The sequence below is a fragment of the Rhinolophus ferrumequinum genome, chromosome 10, assembly GCF_004115265.2.
Source record: "Rhinolophus ferrumequinum isolate MPI-CBG mRhiFer1 chromosome 10, mRhiFer1_v1.p, whole genome shotgun sequence".
Taxonomy (NCBI): Eukaryota; Metazoa; Chordata; class Mammalia; order Chiroptera; family Rhinolophidae; genus Rhinolophus; species Rhinolophus ferrumequinum.
Genome location: NC_046293.1, coordinates 63,009,112 through 63,030,061, shown reverse-complemented (window position 1 = coordinate 63,030,061; position 20,950 = coordinate 63,009,112). Strand labels below are relative to the sequence as shown.

At 40.4% G+C, this 20,950-nt stretch overlaps 1 protein-coding gene across 8 annotated transcripts in view; it reads left to right on the top strand.

Moving 5' to 3' along the window:
• GRIP1 (glutamate receptor interacting protein 1) overlaps positions 1 to 20,950 on the top strand; it is a 370,250-nt gene that overhangs the window by 315,235 nt on the left and 34,065 nt on the right. For all 8 annotated transcript variants that reach the window (XM_033117398.1, XM_033117397.1, XM_033117401.1 and 5 more), the window contains 5 exons: positions 2,949 to 3,018; positions 4,800 to 4,945; positions 14,419 to 14,563; positions 17,390 to 17,529; positions 17,684 to 17,878. In XM_033117398.1, coding sequence (XP_032973289.1) covers positions 2,949 to 3,018; positions 4,800 to 4,945; positions 14,419 to 14,563; positions 17,390 to 17,529; positions 17,684 to 17,878 — 696 coding nt within the window. The remainder of the gene's footprint in view (positions 1 to 2,948; positions 3,019 to 4,799; positions 4,946 to 14,418; positions 14,564 to 17,389; positions 17,530 to 17,683; positions 17,879 to 20,950) is intronic.

Below are 20,950 nucleotides of genomic sequence, written 5' to 3'. Positions count from 1 at the left end.
GTTGCCCTACTTTTCAGCCACACTCTTGACCCATTTAGTGTAACTTCCTCCCCATATGACAGGTTTGTGTGGCCTCCTAGCTGGAATCACTTTTCAGAAGAGAGAAAACTATTTCATTCCTAATGAAAATTGAGATTCAACCAGCCCTGCCGCTCTTTTTCATCCAACTTCTCTGGTGTTTCATGGCCATTGCGCAGAGCAGAGGTGTCTAGCTCATCGTTGGAGGGCAATAAATACATGTTAAAGGGATGATTCTGTGGAGAGTTCCGGTCACATTGGAAACACTGAGTGAGTGCTAGTGTATTCTCTCACTCAAAGGGTCACAAACTCAGAAGCCCTCAGGGGGTGAGGCAAGTTAGAAGCGAGATCCTTCCAATGAGAACAATGACAAATGGGAGACAAAAGCTCCATCTGAAGGGAGGAGTGGGAACGTGGTCCAATGATGCTGGACAATCATAACATCAATAAACACTGTGTTGTGCATGCTGTGTGCACTAGTCCGACCACTTTACCTGTAAAAACTTGGTCCTTACATCTGAAATTCTATGAGATAAGCATTATTGGTATCTTCATCACTGTTTTGCAGATGAGGAAACTAAATTGCCTGAGGACGATGTGCTCAAGTGCACAGACTAATAAGTGGCAGAGCCAGGATTTCAACCCCAAACATTCTGGCTGCCGAGTCCTGGTTCTTACTCACTATACCATATTGCCTCTCTCGTGTTTTTGAAAGAAGCTATATGTGTGTATGAAATCTACTAATTTTGATACATTGGCAACTAATTTAATCTTGAAAGTACTACAATCCAAGCAAAGCATGCTCGATTTGTGACTTTTTCTCAGGTAATGGATAGTTAAAACGTGGTGCTAGGGTGTGTAAACCATGACTGAGTCCCCAAAGCATGCATTGCCACATTTAACCTGCCTGGTAGGTATGGTGCTGACATTGTCAGGAGCATGTACAGATTTGGACCCACTTCTGGGTTCACATTCATCGTGCCAACAGTCATCCACCTGCGGAACCTTTCAAGCCTTAGATATGGACTTGGTTAAAGGAGAAAGACAAGGATCTACTAAACGTGAGAATGACCACCATACTTGTCCATAGACCATACAAAGTTTCAAACCTCTCTGCAAACCTGTGTGGGTTGGTCCAAGAGGTCACAGTGCCATTTTCCCTGTTGCAAAGATGACAGAGATAGTTTTGGTGTATTTTGCTGCCTCTACTATCGTTTTATTTCAGACCATTTCAGTGGAACATGGATTTAAAAAAAAAAAAAAAAAAAAAGGGAAACATTGAGTGTTCTGTGATGGTTACTTCAGCTTGGCAAAATATTGTGTAAATTCATTGGCAGGTGCTAGAAAAGTTGTATTTGCTTGTAATAATAAAGTTTTAATTTCTGTTTCCTATGCCTAAAACAATTTGCAGTTCTGAAATATGACATGAGTAAAAATGCTAGATGTTTCTATTTCTCTAGAGGAATTGTTTCAGATCATTGAGTGGAGGTATAAATTATGAATGAATTGTAGTGAATAGAATGTTTTACATTGTTTGCTAGAAGCCAAGATTAATGATTGAATGAAGTCCCATTACCATTCAGTGTGGACTAATTTAGACGGTGGGTAGTGTGTTGGTCTGTGTGTTTGCTTTTTCTTTCAATGTTGTGTTGAGACATTAAACCATCTGTTCTTGTACATAAACATTTTTCTGGGCTTCAGAAGGGATTATGGGCTATGATGTGCTTCTATGATTATTATGGGATGATCAGACTGTTCATAAGGAAATCTCCCTTTAGGGGCTTTTTAATGATCACTACCGGCTTAGGTTGGAAAATCATCTCCTTTTGGAGGCAAATTTTTTTTTTTTTATGAATGTTGATATTGTTAATTTTAAGTATCAGACTCCTAAATTAAATGATATTTCTAAATTCCTAAATTCCTGGCTGGTGAGCACACAATGTGATATATAGAGGACGTATTATAGAAATGTACACTGGAAACCTATGTAATTTTACTAACCATTGTCATTCCAATAAATTTAGAAAGAAAGGAAGGAAGGAAGGAAGGAAGGAAGGAAGGAAGGAAGGAAGGAAGGAAGGAGGCTTCCTATGTTATGATATTTTTGTACTTATTTGGACTATAGTTCATTTTCAAAATTAATTCCAAGGAGTGTCATTACGAATTGCTTTTCCTTCTCATCAAATGGAAATATTCCTAAGAAAAGTTATAAAGCTCAAAACTGACCACTGTGCAGGATAATAGTTTCATCTGTAAACTCAATAAAAGTTATATCTACGTGCTTAGAATATGAATATATATATAATTAAGTAGCACCAAATATTTGCTACTGTCAATAAAGTAAAATAGTCATGTTCTAAAACATTTTAGAGCATTCTAGGTAAGATGAACAAAATTTAAAGATTTACAGTATATCTAGCAAAAGATTTCCTTTTGGGGGGAAAAAAAACACCTAAATCAGTGATTCTCATACACTTTCCCACGCAGGACACTTGATAATATGGCACAGTCCCATAAATAATGGTGTCCCTTCCCTCGAAAGCAGTGAAAGAAGGGGTGGGGGAAGGGATCACACATGAGTACCACTAACAGGAGCCCCCAACTGCTTTTAATACTCACTCACTGTTCACCTCCCTCTCTTGAGAATCACAGAATAAAAATAGATTTAAAGCTGATGGGCAGCTCTCCAATTGCTTTCTGTAAGTACAGATTTAAAGTGACCTTGCTTTACTTTTAAAGTTTATAAAACCTTTAATGGAAACACATTTTTACATCAAGATGTGTGCACATTTTCTAATTCATTTGTTCATCGTCTTTGCTTTACATACAAGCTGTACTTGCATCAACAGTTGGTATAAAACGGGGAAAATGTATAGTAATGAGTGAATCATGGCTATAAAGATGTGACTATTCTATCTTCTTTCTTACAGCACCATCCAGTAGAAAACCAGGAGACCCCCTTGTCATTTCCGATATCAAAAAAGGCAGTGTGGCACACAGGTAAAGAAAGTGGATTTTCTGGTTCATTCCAAGACATTTCTTAATTAAGGCAGATATGACCCCTGCTACACTCTAGGCAGACCTTACTAATGGATCATGGTATTCTCAATATTTTCCAGGCAGCCACTATTAATCAATCACATTTGACATCCTGAATGTCTATGGCTATTGTAGATCTCTCCCCTCATGACAATTGATTTCTGCATGCAAGGCAGATAACACCTGAAAATGTTTTTTAGGGTCTTTCATGAGACCAACATAGACTCTCCTTCATTGATCATATCCACTTTCATTTTCCTGCTAAAACACTGAAAGTGGCCCCAATGATAAAAGATACCCCACATGGAGATGACAACTTATGGGAGAGCTTTGCTAGATGCCAGAATGTCCTCCCTGGCCAAGCCGGATCCTCAAGTCTTAATGTTTAATCTCCCATTTGGTCCATGTACCCTCAAAATCAAAATCTCAAGCTTTTGGTTTCACAGGTCAAAATCTTTTTTTAAATGATTGGGGAATACTGATGTAAGACTGTTAACCTTCTTTTCATTTTCCAGTTAAGAACTTTAAAAAAATACCAGCTATTATTACAGTCATTTCATTAAAGAGATAGTTTAATACTTAAAAACTAGTCAGGACATTGTATGAGTTCAGTGTAAGTACACGCTCAGATGCTGTGACAAAGAGACTCACAAATAGAGTGAATCAAACAAGACAGATGTTTGTCCTTCATACATACCGTGTTTCCCTGAAAGTAAGACCTAACCAGAAAATAAGCCCTATCATGCTTTTTCAGGATGACGTCCCTTGAAAAGAAGCCCTAATGCCTCCTTTGGAGCAAAAATTAATATAAAACCCAGTCTTATTTTTAGGGAAACACGATATTATAGCTGAGAGGTAGGCAGACAATGCAGGGCTGGGGAAGGAGCTCTGCCATCCTCACCAGCTTGCTCAGCATTGCAACTCCCTAGCTCCAGAAGGGAGGTGGGGGTAGCACCCACACAGTCTGTGACATGCCCCTTTAGGAAGTGATCCCAAACAAAGATGGATGCTAGGAAGCAATAAGCAATCACCGTCACAGACGTAGTGCAAAAAAAGGGTAGTTCTTACTAAAATATAACCTTTTTTACAAATATGTGTGTATACATATATGCACAAACACATATACATTCTTACTATTTTTCTCATTTCATGATGGACCTTAAAAGCTTTCAACAGACCTGCAGCGGTCCACAGCTAGTATTAGACTCTCAGTGGCCACCTTCCAGATAGGTGGCTTCGGAGTCACCTTTTCTCACTACTGCAGCCACAGTGCGTTTCCCTGTGCAGGCAGAAGGGGCAGAGGCCCCAAGTCTCAGACCTCCATGAAGCCCATCCCACCTTCACTGCCCTCACCCCTCAACCCTCTCCTAGTATCTGGACTGCCAAGGTTCAAAGGTGGCACACAGTATGGAGAAGCATAAGGACACCCAGTCTCTGTAGACCCCGGACATCACATCTCTTCCTAGCAACCTTAGATCCTGAGTGAAGCTTATAATGTTGTCCTGCTCTAATAGAAGAAAGCATAAGAAAAAGTTTTTACTACTTTGCCATTTAATATGATGGCAATCATCCAAAATAAGACTGGAAAAAAAGGGTGGTTGTCACTAAAATTCAATTTAAAAACAATGGAAGAAACTTTTTTTCCTCTAAAGATTACCATAGTGCTGCATTATGTTAATGCCCCTTAAAAGCCTGCTGAAGTGCTCACCATCACTCCGGTGTTGCTGTTTATGTACTAACAGAACCGGAACCCTGGAACTTGGGGATAAATTACTCGCAATAGATAACATTCGGCTGGACAACTGTTCCATGGAAGATGCAGTTCAGATCCTCCAGCAGTGTGAAGACCTGGTGAAGCTCAAAATCCGCAAAGATGAAGATAATTCGGGTATTGATAGCTTCCTTTGTTAAGACTGATTTCGCTAACTGCCCAGCTATCACAAAAGATATTAGCTCTTGATGTTGTACATACGACCACTGCCTAGTGACACTGCAGCAGAGTTTTATCTAGTTATTAGGTTTGGGCAACAGTAATTGCAGGTCTTACAATTATTTTTAACCTTTTAAAGCGCAATTACTGTTGCCCCAACCTAATACAAAGGTCTTTAAATTGCACGCTGAGAGTGTAGCATCAATTTTAAGTAATGCTGCTTTTAAATGACATAATTAAGATATTTTTATTACATGGACATTATTACAACTGTATGAAAATAATTTAATTTTTAAAGATGAAAACTAAATCATCACCCAGTACCACCCTAATACAATGGAACACGTCATTTTCAAGTTGATATTTCCGTTACATAATTATAACCATAGTGCATGTTACATTTTTACTTAATTTTATAAACACGTTACCGTTTTACAAACCCTTAATATCTGTTATGTTTATTTACTGCCTGTAATTTATTTACCATTCTTCTGTTCTTACTTAGATTGCTTTCAATTGTTTATTATTTAGACGGTACAGTTGTGAATATCTTTATGCATAGATATCTTTATTTAACTTTCCTTCCTTTGAATTATTTCCTTAGGAAGTATTCCTAGAAGTAGAATTGCTGAGTCAGGTTAAACAGGAAATTTTGTGATTCCTGATGAGGCTTGTACCGCGTTGCTTTCTAAAAGGACTATATCCATTTTTGGTGCTTCCAGTAATGTGTGAATATAGTGGAGCAGTGCTTCTCAAACTTTAGTGAGCCTCAGAATCACCTGAAGAGCTCATGAAGACAGTTCCTGGGCACTGCCCCCAGAAGGGGCCTGACATTCTGCATTTCTAACGAACTTCCTGGCGATGCCACTGTGATTCAAGAGCTACCTCTGAGTAGCTTTGCAGGAAAAAGCCCTTCTATCTGGTTATAAGAACCTAGAGCTAAATGAAAAAAGCCCATTAATTGAAAGAGCCAGCTAATGTGGGGAATTAGAGAAAAAACTATATGTATTTATATACATATATATATATTCATATATATTCATAATATAAATGTTTAATTTAAAATTTTGCCAGTCTTGTGGCTGAAGCCCAGGCCTTTCTTAGGAATATTATGCTGATTATAGTTACAAGTCTTTTTACTTGTTGGTTTGCCTAAACCATACCCGTAATATATAGTTTATGATTTCCAGTTTGGGGATTTTTATTTATTTCAATACAGTGAGAATTTTAAAAATTTAAAGTAACCTGAATGCTTACTCCATCTAGATTTTTATCTTCCCCAATGTTTTCAAGTTTTTCCTCTACATAATTAACAGTAGGTTTTTACTTAATGACCCCCCCCCTTATTGAATCTTCCCAAAGCATTATTTTCATAGAACCACTATATTCCTATTTCCTGGATTATGTAAGATTCATTAAACTACATAGTTACAATAACAAGTGAAACTGGCATGAAACAGGCTTAGGAATAAACATAATTGACTCTAAATTTTTAAGCTTGCCACTCAAGCAGCTGCAGGAGCAGAAATACACAGGGGTACTAGAGAGAGAAACCTATTAATCTGGAGCTTTCCATAGCATTGGTCAATATATTTTACAGAAGATGGAGAGCCACAATTAATCTAGTGCATTGGTTAACTGGAGTTTGGTTAAGAGAGCTTCTCCTGTGTATAATTTCATCCAAACCAATAATGAGTTATTGTCCAAGATCTGGAATCACCTGTAAACAAACCGTCTAGATCTAGAGTTCATGGTCATGTCAAGCAATGTGTTTAAGATTCCTATTCAAAGGCAAAACTAGTCAGTAGTTACATCCATCAGTACAGCTGGAAATGATGATTATGTCCAAACATATTTTATAACCAACCATTTAAAATATGCATAGGTTTCTACTCATTATTTTCCAAGCAACTGATTTTTCTGGTACCAACATTTGTATTTCTCTCCTTACAAACATGCTTCAGTTGCATTTCCTTGTTGGGATTTGTTTCAAAAGAAGGATAAAACCTCCAGCATCATTCTGGGTTCTGTCCCAGAGAAGAGACAAAGCCCTGTGGAGAACCCCATTCTGCATGATTTGCCAAGCTAAGCAGATCACAGCTACTACCTTCCTTGCAAAGTTGCAAAGTGAAAAAGCCATGCCAGAGATAAATATGTTTGGAGCTCGCTGTTGGTGATGCTCCAATTTCAAAGCCAGCCTGAGCAGACACATTGGGAGGAGTTTCAGAAACAACAACTGAGCATTTAGAGAGCCAGATCATACTTTCAGTTGTTGCTTCCCCTCGGCTCATTTTTTCCCCTTTAGATATTTCCCTCAATGATCCCTGTGCCTAATATTATGGTAATTGTCCTGCTTATTAATTTTTTTTGAATGTTTAAGAGGCCCTATGTTTTTACAATCCTAAATCCTTCCATGGTAAACCACACACCTACCCAAAATGAGATTGTAAGTATAAGTGTGAGAGATATATTGTATAGATCAGTTCACGGCAGACTATGTAGTCATAAGAAGCACATGCTTTAAAATCAGACCTAAATTTAAAGTCCAGCTCAACCACATTTGGGCTGTGTGGGTTTGGGCAAATTACTTAACCTGTGTGCGATTCAATTCCATTTTCAGTAATGTGCACCTGATACTATCCATATCTGAGAGCGGTTGTAACTTGGACTATTTTTATTATTATCGCATCCTGAAATGCCTCTCTTCCCATTTGTTCTGATCCTTCATCGAGATATAAATGAGTGGAAAATGAGCATTAATCACTACGACAGTCACTGATTTGGGAAGTTTGATACTATGCTTAATCTGAAATTAAGCTAGTGATCTGGGTTGTTGCCATCCTTTGTCTCAACATTTTGGAATGGGAATGTTCAGTTTATATTCTCCACTCCCGGAAATATTGCTCATACTAATATTGGACTTTCTGAACTCCAGGAGTCTTCCAGTTCTTTCCTTCACTGTGTGCTCCTCTCCATCCTTGGTGCTCTCATCAGTTACAGGAAGCTAATAACCATACTGGCATAACTTGGTTTCCTAAGCGAGCAATACTGCAGTTGGGTTTAACAGATGTTGCTTCAAAATGTGAGCATCTTCCAGCTGCCCCAGTTGCCTTGCTCTGCCTTGCGCACTACCCAAGGAGATGGTAGAACTATTCTCAAACACGGTTCAAGTCTTTGTCATTCAGTCATGTAATCAGCATTTATTTGATGTCTGTGAGGTGCAAGGTACTATACTAGGAACTGCCAATTCTTAGGTTAAGAAGGACACAATCCCTGCCCTTAAATCACCTTATAGCAGAAAACAGAAGAAAATCAATAATGAACACCATGATGGATTTCTAGCGGTAAACACAAAAATGCTAAGAGAATGTGGAGGTAGCCATTGGTACCAGGGGAGCTCCAGGAAATGCTTCTCACAACCTTGGTCTCGAAAGTGTTTGGGAGACGTTGCTAGAATTTAATCAGAGGAAGAATATGAGCCAAAGCAGGAGGCCAGAGAGCATGGCACATCCTAGTATCAGACGTAGTTGAAGCAAAAGGGATATGTAAGGACTTGATAGTAGGTGAGTGGAAAGATGTACAGAAGCCAGATCGTCATGTCCCTTCTAAAGCATATTAAGACGTTTGAACTTACTCCAGAAGCCAATGGGGAGGACTTATAGCAGGGGAGTGAGGATACAGCATTTGGTCAGTGACCACACAGGTTGCACTTATTTACTGAAGGATTGAATGAGGCATTCAAGAGAGCCTGAATCCACTCCATTTGTAGCCCAGGCTTGGGGAAACAGTAGAATAAAATGCTAAGAACACTAGACTGGCTTCACACCTGACAAGCTGGGAAATGGGAAAATTAAATTCTGTGAGCATGAGTTTCCTCATCTATAAGTGTCCACTTAATGCCTACGTTACATGGCTATTTTAAGGATCAAAGGAGGTCATTTATTGAAGTCCTCAGAAATGATGTGTGGCACCCACCGAGTAAGGCACGGTGAATGCTAACTATCGACAGCCATTCTTAGGGCGTTTTTAAGCTAATTTTTGCATTATTTTACAATGGCCAGGTCTTTTGGAACACTTGGGACTATAGGGATTTCTCTCCCACTTGATTCAGAGACCATTCTGTCTTTAAGAGCTTTTGCAGTTGTTATCTTTCATTACCACAGAAACATAAATCAAATAGAGCCAAACGGTTCCTGCCTGGGTCCAGCTTCCAGAAACAATGGCTGTTACTCAAGCCCCGGGTCCCCAAATATAAAAATAGCCCTCTTGAAATAATATCTGTTGTTTTGCCTTGACTGCATCTAGATCCGGTGTAAATGAAGAGGGGAGAGTTTGGAGATCCAAGAAGGAACCTTGAAGCAACACAGTAGAGAATTTGGGGAAATTGTGGGAAGAAATAAATGGAGGCTTCCAAATCTGTCCCAAATATTTTCTAAGGGTCTGCTTAAACTACACAACAGTATGGAAGCTGTCGGGGGAGTAGTATTGTTCAAAATGGCTTGTTTTCTCAGGTCTGCCCCCCTCCCAGAAATGCAGCCTAATCTGAAATGCATTCCATCACTTTTAGTTGAAATGAACTTTGATTAACCTGTACATTTATGCATTCCAAAGGCTCTCTCCCAAATCCAAGCCTCCTATTCGGCCACAGAAGCAGCTGCCGTTATGGACTCAAGCCAAATAGTGCTCATTCTGTTAAACAGGCGTCACTCAAGAAGCCCGAAAATAACATTGCAGATAAGTAATGCTGCAATTTTACATCTGTTCGGTGGTCCCATTAATTTTCTTAACTAGAGCTGAGCAGAGCAAATGAGGAGGCTGGCCCTCTTTCAAGTCTTTCACTAATAGTTGTAAACCTTCTGTTGTCATATAAAAGCTGCTTATAATATCATTAACATCTGGTTAGGTTCACTTTGCAACTTACCGATGATCCTGTATTTTTCCTTTTCAGGAAGTTTCTGTTCTGGTTAAACCCTCCAGTTGCTCCTTTCTAAGCTTTCTAAGCTGGCGCAGCCTCAAGGAGAGACTGTCTTGGAGTGCTTCCACCTCCAAAATGGTCTGAGCGTAACTGGCAGTTCCCATCCTCATCCAAAGCCGCAGGGCCTTCCACATGCCAATTGGGCTAAAGCCCGAGAAGGCAGATGGAACAGGAAGCGCAGCCTAAAGCTGACTCTTCTGCTCTTGGGACTGTGCAGGGAGAATGTTCTAAGTTTGCTGGTTCCCACAGTGGCAGCCTAGGTCTTTTTCTCACACTTTGAAGGAACAACCGTATTGGGTTTGCATCACTTTGGAGAAGGAAACTAGACCTTGGAGTAGCAGGGAGAATGACTCTCTTCGAGACCTCTTTCTTCCCTTAGAACCAGGGACTGCATGCTAACATTAACATTCGTTCATCCTTTCACTCATCTGTTCAGGTGTTGACTGACATGTCCTTGGGGCCAGACATAGTTGTAGGTTCTGGGGAGATGAAGATAACATATCTTTGTTTGCAAGGTGATCCTATTCTAATGGAGGAGACAAGTACAGAGATAAGTAAAACATCTGGGGATAAGTATATACCAGAACATGCCTTCTCTATGGGGGCAAAAAATTGGTTCTCAGGGAGCAAGGACTCATAGATATGACATTACAGTGGTTTGTGGCCCTCCGAAGCTCAACTCTACCTGACTGAACCTTATTCCTTCATACTTATTTCTCTTATTAGGGAGAATTTTAATTTAATTTGTTTTTTCGCCTTGGCGGGAGGGGCAGGGGCAAGAATTAAAATAAGAAGGTAAGAAACACTAGAAGAATACACAGAAGCTGGAGCACCTCTTAGGAAAGGCCTCTAGTCCCAGCTGAGGAGCCAGGAAGCCTCCCTGAAGGACAAGACATCTGAGCCAAGTGTTAAAGTAAGAGTAAAAATTCTCCAGGGGATGAAAGATGTTTGTGCACAGAGAGTAACATGTGCAAGGTTAAAGACGTTAGAAAAGTGTTTCTTTTAAGGAACTGCACATTGTTCAGTGGGGAAGAACTTAGGGAATTACATTGGGATGGGAGGATGGTGCAACCTTCTGGAAACACAGAGACTCCCACTCAGCTCATGCAAAGAAAGGGGTTGTGGTTTATTCTTAAGGAATCGGGGAACCAATGGAAAGCATCTAGCAAGAGGGTAACGTAATCAAATTTATGCCTTAAAATATCCAAGAAAGTAAAGAAAAGGAATTACTTGTTGGCAGCTGTGGTGAAAATAAATGTGAAGGAGAGGGACAGAGGCTGGGTCCATAGCAGGGAAAAAAAAATTAGGACGAAACTATTGTTATGAAACACTGGGCAGAGCTGAGACGGGGCCCTCCTCTAGAGCAAGTGGCAGTGGGATGCTCTGGGACTTCACCTCAAGGGGTCCCATAGGGATCTTGATGACACAGCGTACAGGCAGCTGCCACCACCATCATCTATGGAAAGTAAGGAAGCCAAACTAATTAAATATCTGTTTACTCAAGGCGTCCACACAGCGTTTTCTGAGGGAATTAATATCTTTATTAGAGTAAATATTTAGTATTATAAATATTATCAATGTATTCAATATTTTTAATAAAATAATATTAATTTTTTTATGTTATTGTAAAAACTTCAAGTATATTAAAAAATAGAGAAAATGGTGTAATGAATCATCATGTATCACCGAGCAGTCACAATTATTAACGTGATAAATCTTGCTTTATCTGTTCTCCCGCCCTAATTTAAGACGTCCAAAATACATAACTAAATACCATCACAGTTTAAAATATTAGCAATAATTCTTAATATCATTAAATATTCACTCAATGTTCCCATTTGCCTGATTTTCATATACATGTATAGATAGATCGATAGATCGATTTTTAGAAATAGTTTGGATTAGGATCCAAAAAGATCACCTGATGGCTTTTGCTTGTGATGTCTCTTACATCTCCTCTTTCTCTTCTCTGTTTCTGGCAGTTGATTTGATGAAGTTAGAAATCAGCTTCCATTTCTGTCACAACCTAAATACAACGCCACTTCTTTCTGTTTCCACCCCAATGTAGTCACAGGAATGTTTCCTTCATTAAGATGCTGCCATTTTTTTTGCTTTGCATCCCCATCACTATTTACACTTGTTAAGGACCCTAACAATTGCCTGCTAGTTATAGTGAGGCCTCAGTGACTAACTAAAGTGTCCCCACATCAGATGGCCTGCAACTAATCGTCCTAAACCCATTTACCTCATCTCCAATGTTATTCAGTCCTCTTTCTGAGGCAAGGTGCAGAATTATCCAAAAATACTATGGGAGACTCAGCCTGGGTGGCCTGAAGAATGAGCCAATGAGCACCAGGTTCTCTCCCTTCCCCCAGTGAGTGGGTCTGCACCCAAGCTCCACTCCCGATAGCCCCATGGTTGTTTTCATCTGGACTGAAGTTTCCACTGAAACTTCTCACAGGTTTCGGGGTTCTGGGCTGCTGGGTTCCAGATCCTGGGCAGCTGCCATTTCCCACGATTCCCATAAAGAGCGGATGGCCAAATCCAAAATGCTTGGGGCCCATTGACCGAGTCTCCTCATGCTTGCTCTAAGGGAGAACGATAAAGGGTCAGCGTCTTTTCCCTGGACTACACGCCTACACTGAATGGCCAGCAGACTGCCCAATGGTAACTGATATTTTTAACTATGCCAGAGTTTACTGATCAGATCACTCACCTATACTTTTATCCAGAGTGTAGGTGCTGCAGGTTGCAAAGTACATGCATTATACGCAATAATGCCCTATTCATTTATGTCAAAGCCAGCTGTGAAAGATAATTATATGATATATTGTAGTGTATAATAATGTAGACTTTTGCCCTCCACCTCTATTTTTTGTTTGCCCTGTATCCTGGTGCCTCTCTGAGGCCTTCCTTAGCAGACCATCATTGGCCTGTTGGCCACAGCCTTGGTAGAAACCTGGAAGAAGTTTGTGAGCCATCAAACAGAGCTATTGTGGGCTTGATATAGAGGATTCTCGGATGCCGATATAAATTTGAGTCTAATATTGAAGGTATTTGTAACCTAAGTTGTTGATTTAAACATTGCAGTGTGTGGTAATTGGTCTTTAGTTCTCTACCTATGGAGCAGATTAGGGGTAGAGCATTGAGGACGTAGAGGTGACGGGTACATTCCAGAATTCCCACTCTATGGCCAGAAGTGAAGTTAGTGCTGGTGGGAGAGGATCCATCGCTTCCTGTGTTACTCCATTGGCCTTTCATTTTATCTTCATTGTAATTCTTCACTGCACACACAGATAAATGAATTGTTAATTCAAGCTTTTCTTTCCCTCCTTATTTTAGGGTTTCATATCATAAACGAACAGCTGTTTATTGCAGAAATGTGACTGTGTTAACGTTACACCATGATACAGTCTGACTATAAAAGCTGACTATTTTATGAAAGTAGCTACTGGACCATTTCATTGCATCCTCATTACATCCTTAAGTACAGATATGAAACAGTTCCTTTACCATTTGCAGCTCCCAGGACCAAGGAATAAAACAAGAAACACTCAAAAACTTAGGCGTGTCATACACAAATAAGATCCTTTGAATTCTGAGACTTCATATTTGCAACTCTGATATAGTCAAAAAACACACCTGAGTTGGAGGCATCCCATGACATCTTTCAGGTGAATAATTTAAGCAGACCACATTCACAAATGTTTTCCTTCATACTAGCGTTAAATAGAAGAATTTAATTTGTGACAGTGTGGCAGCCTGGTATATTCTACTGAAACATAATTTTAATCTCATAATTTTAATCTGAAACATGGCTGTTAATCTCAAGAACAGACAAGTGATAATGATTCAAGCCTCTGCTTTAATATCCATGAATTCAACAGGATTCACGTTTTTAAGACATTGTTGGTAGAATGATATGCAAGAGATTCTAGATTTCCAAGCCAACCTCCCTAAGCCCCACTTAACCATGTATATGTTAACGTTTGCTCCAACCCTGAATAAAAACAACGTTTCCATACTGAAAGTTAGCTTGCTTATAAAGCCTGAGATGGGAATGTCATGGCCTGATCGCTTTGTCACTGCACGACTCCCTCCCCCCATATTGCCTCCTCAGCCAAGTGTTCATTCCACAGGTATTTGTGGCACATTTACCAAATACTGGGCAAGCACTGTGCTAGCCATGACACAGTGTAATGGCCCTGAAGTGCCAGCTGGGTATACCTCACTCACAGATTTAAAACATAAGCCATTAGGTGGTGAACTGACTATCTCCATGTGTTAGAATGTAATATCCTACTAAGGAACTGCTACTTCCCAAAATAATTATTTCCGGAGACATAATGCTTCGATGATGATGTTTTAAATTTCTTATTTTATGTCTGAATATATGTGTCTTATTACTTTGCTTTTTCCGAAGAAACCAATTATGAGTGCTTGGTATTTATTGCAGATGAGCAAGAAAGTTCCGGAGCAATCATTTACACCGTGGAGCTGAAGCGCTATGGGGGGCCCCTTGGCATCACGATTTCGGGAACCGAAGAGCCATTTGATCCTATAATCATTTCCAGCCTCACTAAAGGGGGATTAGCTGAAAGGTAAAAGTTGAAGAAACTATTAGTTACTTCTGTCCGAGATGGGTTTCCTCCCTCATCTGAACACAAGCTCCCTTCCCTCTCCTGCCTGGTTAGCTGTTGACTTTTCCAAATCTGCACAAAAGATTGATTTTAGAGCTTGAGAACTCTCAGGCAGAGCTCTGACTTGACTTTGAGGGGCATCTTACAGGCGGCGAAAGGTGTCATGGGCTTAACATTGATATTAGTGTCCGGAAATGTATAAACCAACCATAGTTGACTGGAGGTAGATTTATATTGTGTCCATTTTGAGAGAAGGAGACTAAAGTTCAGGGAGGTTAAAAGGCTTGTCCAATTCAATTCAGCAAACATTTACTGAGCCTCTTATTACCTGACCGGTACTGGCCTCAGCTGCCGTGTTTTCGGGAGAGGATGACATAGGCTTTGTCTTCAAAGATTTCAGGAAGCAAAGTGTAGTATCTTAATGATATCTTGTAATTTGAAATGTCCACCTGTTCCTTCAGCAATTTGTTTTCATTAGCACGCACTCCCAACCCACCCCACCCCCTCTCTATTAAACTGCATTTCTTTCTGAACATGTTGTAGAGATAGTCCCACCCTCCTAACCACATCTGTCCTCCGGTGACCCAGCTCAGGAATGCACACCCATCATTCATGCTGACCCTTGAAGACAATGGTTTGCAAAATAGAGATGCGGCATTGCAGAATTTTGGAGCTGCAAGGTACCATAGAAAGCAGCTCATCTAACATCTTCATCTGTCAGATGAGGGCACTGAGGCTGCTCAAAAAGGGTTAAACTGTTGGCATTTCGTATATGGATGTTAACAGAGACACCTATGATACGATATTTTGTAGGCTTCCTCCTGACCCAGATATCTCTGTTAGGGAGAAAACAAGGGAAGATTAATATTTATCTGGGTTAGCAAGCTACTGGTCAAGTGTTGTATGACTTACAACAGAGATCTTTTATAAATTGGAGATTCTTCAGAATAGAATGAAGTGATGTGTTGTTGTTTTTTTCAGGAAAAAAAAAATTCTTTGCGAGTAGATGCATTGGGGGACTTGTTAAGCAGCCCCTCGTGACCTGTAGGACCCAGGGTCACTTCTGTTGCCCCAGTTGCTGCTGCCAGGCACAGCTGCCCGCTGGCCCAGGAGCAAGCTGTGGTCAGAGCGCTGAGTGACAAGCAGCCCTGGGAGTTGGGCTCCTTCTCTCACTGTAGTTAAAAAGTGAGCGGAACTACCGGAAGCTAGCACATGGAATTCCCACTCTGTAGCCTTCAACCAGGCTGGAGAGATCTGAGTTTTTCTACCATTCTGGAGCTTGCTGCTATGAGTCTACTTCTTCCCCACCCAGTGCTTCCAAAGATAGATATGCTGAACATCAGACTTATAAATTCTTATCTGCTAGTTCAGAATTGGGTGAGGAGGAGAAGAGAAAGGAAAAGGCCCAAGGTTGATTAGTTTATTGATCAATGCCTTCATTTTCTTTTTCCACGTTTCAAATAGCATGCTAGGCCCTTTGCATATGTTTTCCTATTTAATCTCCAGGGCTTCCCTGTAAGATGATTACCCCCATTGTAATGATGAGGAAGCTGACACCCAGAAGCATTAACATAAGGTTCCCAGGTCCCGCAGCTGGTAGGTGGCAGAGTTGGACTCAAGCATAGCCCTAAAGTCATGAGCTGCATAACGATATTTCGGTCAAGATGGAATATCCCACATATACAAGGGTGGTCCCCTAAGATTATCACAGAGCTGCTGAAAATTTCCTATCACCTAGTGACATCGTAGCCACAGTAATGTCATATCGCAAGGCATTACGTGTTTGTGGTGATGCTGGTGGACACAAACCTAGTGCGCTGCCAGTCGTATAAAAGTACAGCACAGACAATTACGTACAGTACAGAAGAATTGAGAATAAAGAATGACTATGTTGCTGGTTAACCTATTTACTATACTGTGCTTTTTATGGTTAGAGTATACTCTTTCTACTTAATAAAAACGTTTGTTGTAAAATAGCACATCGTGTTATGCCTGCAGCGGCCTCATACGTCTGTGTTTGCTGAGTCTCTTGATTGCTTCGTTTTCTCTTGTCCTTGGTTTAATCTCGTGTTGTTTTGCACAGTAACAGACTGTACAGGTTTGTAGCCTAGGAGCAATAGGCTGTACCGTACAGCCTAGGCTGTGGCAGGCTACACCGTCTAAGTTTGCGTAAGTGCGCTCCGTGGCGTTTGCACAACGACAAAATCACCTAGTAACACATTTCTCAGAACATAGGCCAGTTGCTAAGTGTGCGTGAGTGTAACTGATTCCTGAGATTGGCTCTCTTCAATCCTTGGCATCGCCAGCAGGGGACCCTGCCACACCAGGATCTGGTGTATGTCTCCATGTTCTCTGAGCCTTACTTCCCTTCCGAAGAGCCGGAGTAATGATTATGTTCAATACTTTAAAACTGTAGAAAGCAGGAATGCCCCGTGCTAAATAAACATCACTACCTTTATTGTCCAGCGTTGTTCATTTCCTTGGAATTTGTGAGAGGGTTACCAAATGACTCAGCTTTCTTGGAATTCAAAAAGCACAGAAGTCCATTTGCAATACTAATTAAAACAATTTTTCTAATTTTATTTGAAACCGAAAAGTAATTCACAACAGATGCAGTTATCCTGTAACATTGCCCACGAGAAAACTAGAAGTGGCTTCTAGCGACCATTGCCAAGTCTTTATTATTATGAATACATAAAGCATGTTGGAGCATTTATATTCAGTAGCATGCTGAATGCTGAAAGTAGCAATTCTTTCTCTCTCTCCTATTACTATTTGGTGTTTCAGAACTGGCGCAATCCACATAGGAGACCGAATCCTAGCCATCAACAGCAGCAGCTTGAAAGGGAAGCCTCTGAGTGAAGCCATCCATTTGCTACAGATGGCAGGAGAGACTGTCACCTTGAAAATTAAGAAACAGACAGATGGTGAGTGGGTCGAGAGCCACGGTTAAGGATTTCTAGTGCATTTCCTTCCCAAAAAGAATGTGCAAATGTCTATGTGTGTATTTCTAGGAAAATGACTCTCTAGCCAGGAAGTGTTTGAGGTCTTTTTATTGAAACTTCTTTCCTATCTTTAAAGCCCAGTCAGCATCCAGTCCCAAGAAATTCCCCATTGCCAGCCACTTGAGTGACCTGGGAGATGTGGAGGAAGATGCTTCTGCAGCACAGAAACCAGGCAAACTCACTGACATGTACCCCTCCACTGTGCCCAGTGTGGACAGTGCTGTGGACTCCTGGGATGGCTCTGCAATTGATGCCAGTTACGGGAATCAAGGTACGTCCTAGCCCTGGAGACCAGAGGATTTGTCATTGGGGAAGCCCATGTTTCTCAACGATCCCCTCTCTGATCCATGAAAAGAATATCTTACTTGTGTCCACATCAGTGTAACCATATTGAACGTGTTGGCTATAGTGGCCTTCCAGGTCCTCCTTCTCAATGCTGCTAAATTGTGGGCATTTGTCAAACACTAGCAGGCCCCCATTAGACCCTCTGATGTCCACGTGTTCAATCCAGCATAGGTTAGTAGGAGGCTAACCGCACAATAAAGTGGTTCACTGTAGACAGGCCCCTTTGTCTTCCTTTTTTAGCAACCTCTCCACAAAGATGGATTGGGGAATGCTGGTGATGTACATAAGAGAATGACTTGTGAGCCCATTTATTCCTGCCTTCTCCTGACTTTGAATGGAAACTTGTAGGGGTTTCTCCGAAGCTCATCACTAGAGTTGTAATCACAATATATAAAATTATATGGCAGATTTTTCTTCACAGACATCATCTTTATGTGAACAAGTATAACCTCCATTAAAAGTTAAATCTTATTAACAGAACATAAGAACAGAAGGTGCTAGACTGAACACAGGGTATAAACTAAAATCTTCTTTTAACAATCTGTTTCCTTCTCAGTGATACGTAGCATCAAAAGAGAGGTATACCAAAAATTCTTCGTATTTCTCCTTATCCGAGCCTTACTTTCTCTCAATTGCCTTGTATAAATTCCAACCTCCAAATCCTTTCTGTCCTAGATTTCAGTCAGTCAGAGAATAAACTACATGAACAGTTCAGAGAACACACATTTGGGTGTGACAGTTGTTTTGTAACTTAGTTAACTAATTTTTAGGAAAGTCTGTCTAGTTTGCTCTCTTTCTGGTTCCCCACTTTTCTTCTCTCCGCTTGTCTTTGCTTATGTCAGTCTCTGTGAAATGTCCTGACAGGTGGAGAAACATGAAGAGCAATATTTCAAAGCTATCAAGTCGTTACTGGTTAGAGATGATATTGTAGTTGGTGGAGAAGATATTTTGAATACCCGAAATAGAATTGGGATTTTATTTATCTGGAAATTAATTTTTCCAAGTTATAATACCTTGTAGTGAGTTAAGTGTGCAACCAAATAACACAAAAAGCAGATATTCTCATTGTCTGATAGTTGATGGTCCACCAGAGGTCACTCTGGATAAAAAACATAAGTCAAATTCTGTCAGCATGAATAATAATGAGTGCCAACTATAATTTAATAGATGTATATAGTCACAGGATGTGGAGTACAGCATAGGGAATAGAGTCAGTGGAACTGTAACAACTATATACGATGTCAGAGGGGTAGTAGATTGGGGGAGAGAGGTTATCACTTTTGTGAGGGGTGTAGATGTCTAACTATTAGATTGTTTTGCGCACCTGAAACTAATTTAAAAAAATAAATAAGGGAGTAAAACATAATAATAATGAATTATGTTTAAATCCTATCAGCATAGACTCTGAGGGTTATTTATTAGTGTGTTTGTTTGTTTATTGTTTATCAATATGGAGACTTTTTTGATATACAGTTTTTTGTGAGGATTCTATTGATTTTAATGAATTCTGCTCCACCAGGTGGTAGGTTACACACAGGGTCAGGACCATCCAGAGCATTCTAGAGGGCCTTTCCCTCATCAGTGACAAGTGAAGAATCATTTATTATTAATGACGCATTTTGAAAATTTGAAATCCTGGACAGGGAATAGTGGTCCTAAGAATATTAAATTTGGCATTTACAAATTAGAATTCTTTATGAGGTGGAAGAGAGATTAGCACTATGTAAGAGAAAATGGCAATTGGGACAGAACTGAAGTTTTCCAAGGTGATAAGACGATGGTACCGATCCCTTATACTTGTAAAACACGTTCACATTTCCAAAGCATTTTCACAAAACTAATCTCAAATGATTCTCATAATGAATGCGTGTCCGTCAAAAGGCTGGTGGATCACAGGATTTCAGTGTCAGGAGAGAATTTAGAAGTCAGCTAGTCTGACATCCACTGCCACCCTAGATGCCCTGTCTGGCCTCACTGCCCGCGGTCATGCTGTGTGGGCCTGAGCGTTTGCAGTGACAGGCTGCTCCCTAACTGCTGAGGCAGCTCCCCCGTCTTCATGAACATAGCTCTGGCAACTCAACGTCCTCACTTGTATGGAGTGCAAATCTGTCTGCCTGGAGCTTCTGCCTGTTAGTGTTAGTTCTACCCTCATGGTCATTTGGAACTAAAGCTTCTTCCACTTGACAGCCCTTCTGATACTCAGACAGTTATCTTGCCTCTTTTGAGCCTTTCCTTCTCTAAGTAAAATAGCCCCATTTCCTTTCATTGTTCCTCACATATACGAAACTTACTTTTGAATACCTATATCATCCTTGGGGCCTCTCTTCTGAATATGTTCAAATTTAACCCTGTACTTATTAAAGCGTAGCACTCAGGACAGTCATACAATAGTCTGCTAGTCCAGAGCAATTCAAGCCTGTCAGCTCCATCACTGAAGACTGTAGAGCCTTTCAATGCAGCCTATCTCAACAAAAGAATTATGATGCTCACATCCTATCTGTCACTCATTTTGAGCCTATTGTTTACCAATATCTTAAAGTCTGGTTTTATTCATTTACTTGTGATATTGGGTTAAACCAGATCTCTCCAGATTGTGCTTGTTAGGTTGACTTTTTAAAAGCGACGCACAGAACCATGCTTTTTTCCTATTAACCATAATGTTGTGAGAGACAGATTCTCTCTCCAACCTGTCCCTCCAGCCTCTCAGCAGACTCTCTAGCATTTCCCAGGAAGATTTTGCACACGCTCACTGCATCTATAGGTCTACAACAATTGTCCCATTCCTGACAGGATGCTGCACCACCATGATGCACATTTTCCCCCCTGAGCCAGAAATCAGTGGTTCTGCAGCCACATTCCTTATTGTTCTGTGCTTCTTGTCCAAAGCTTTCCCCATTCATTCTTTCATTCAGCAAATATGTAATGGCTGGCACAATATAAGGCCAGTGTACAATGGACATACATTGTTGGACAAAAGAGACAGGGTCCTTGTTTTTAC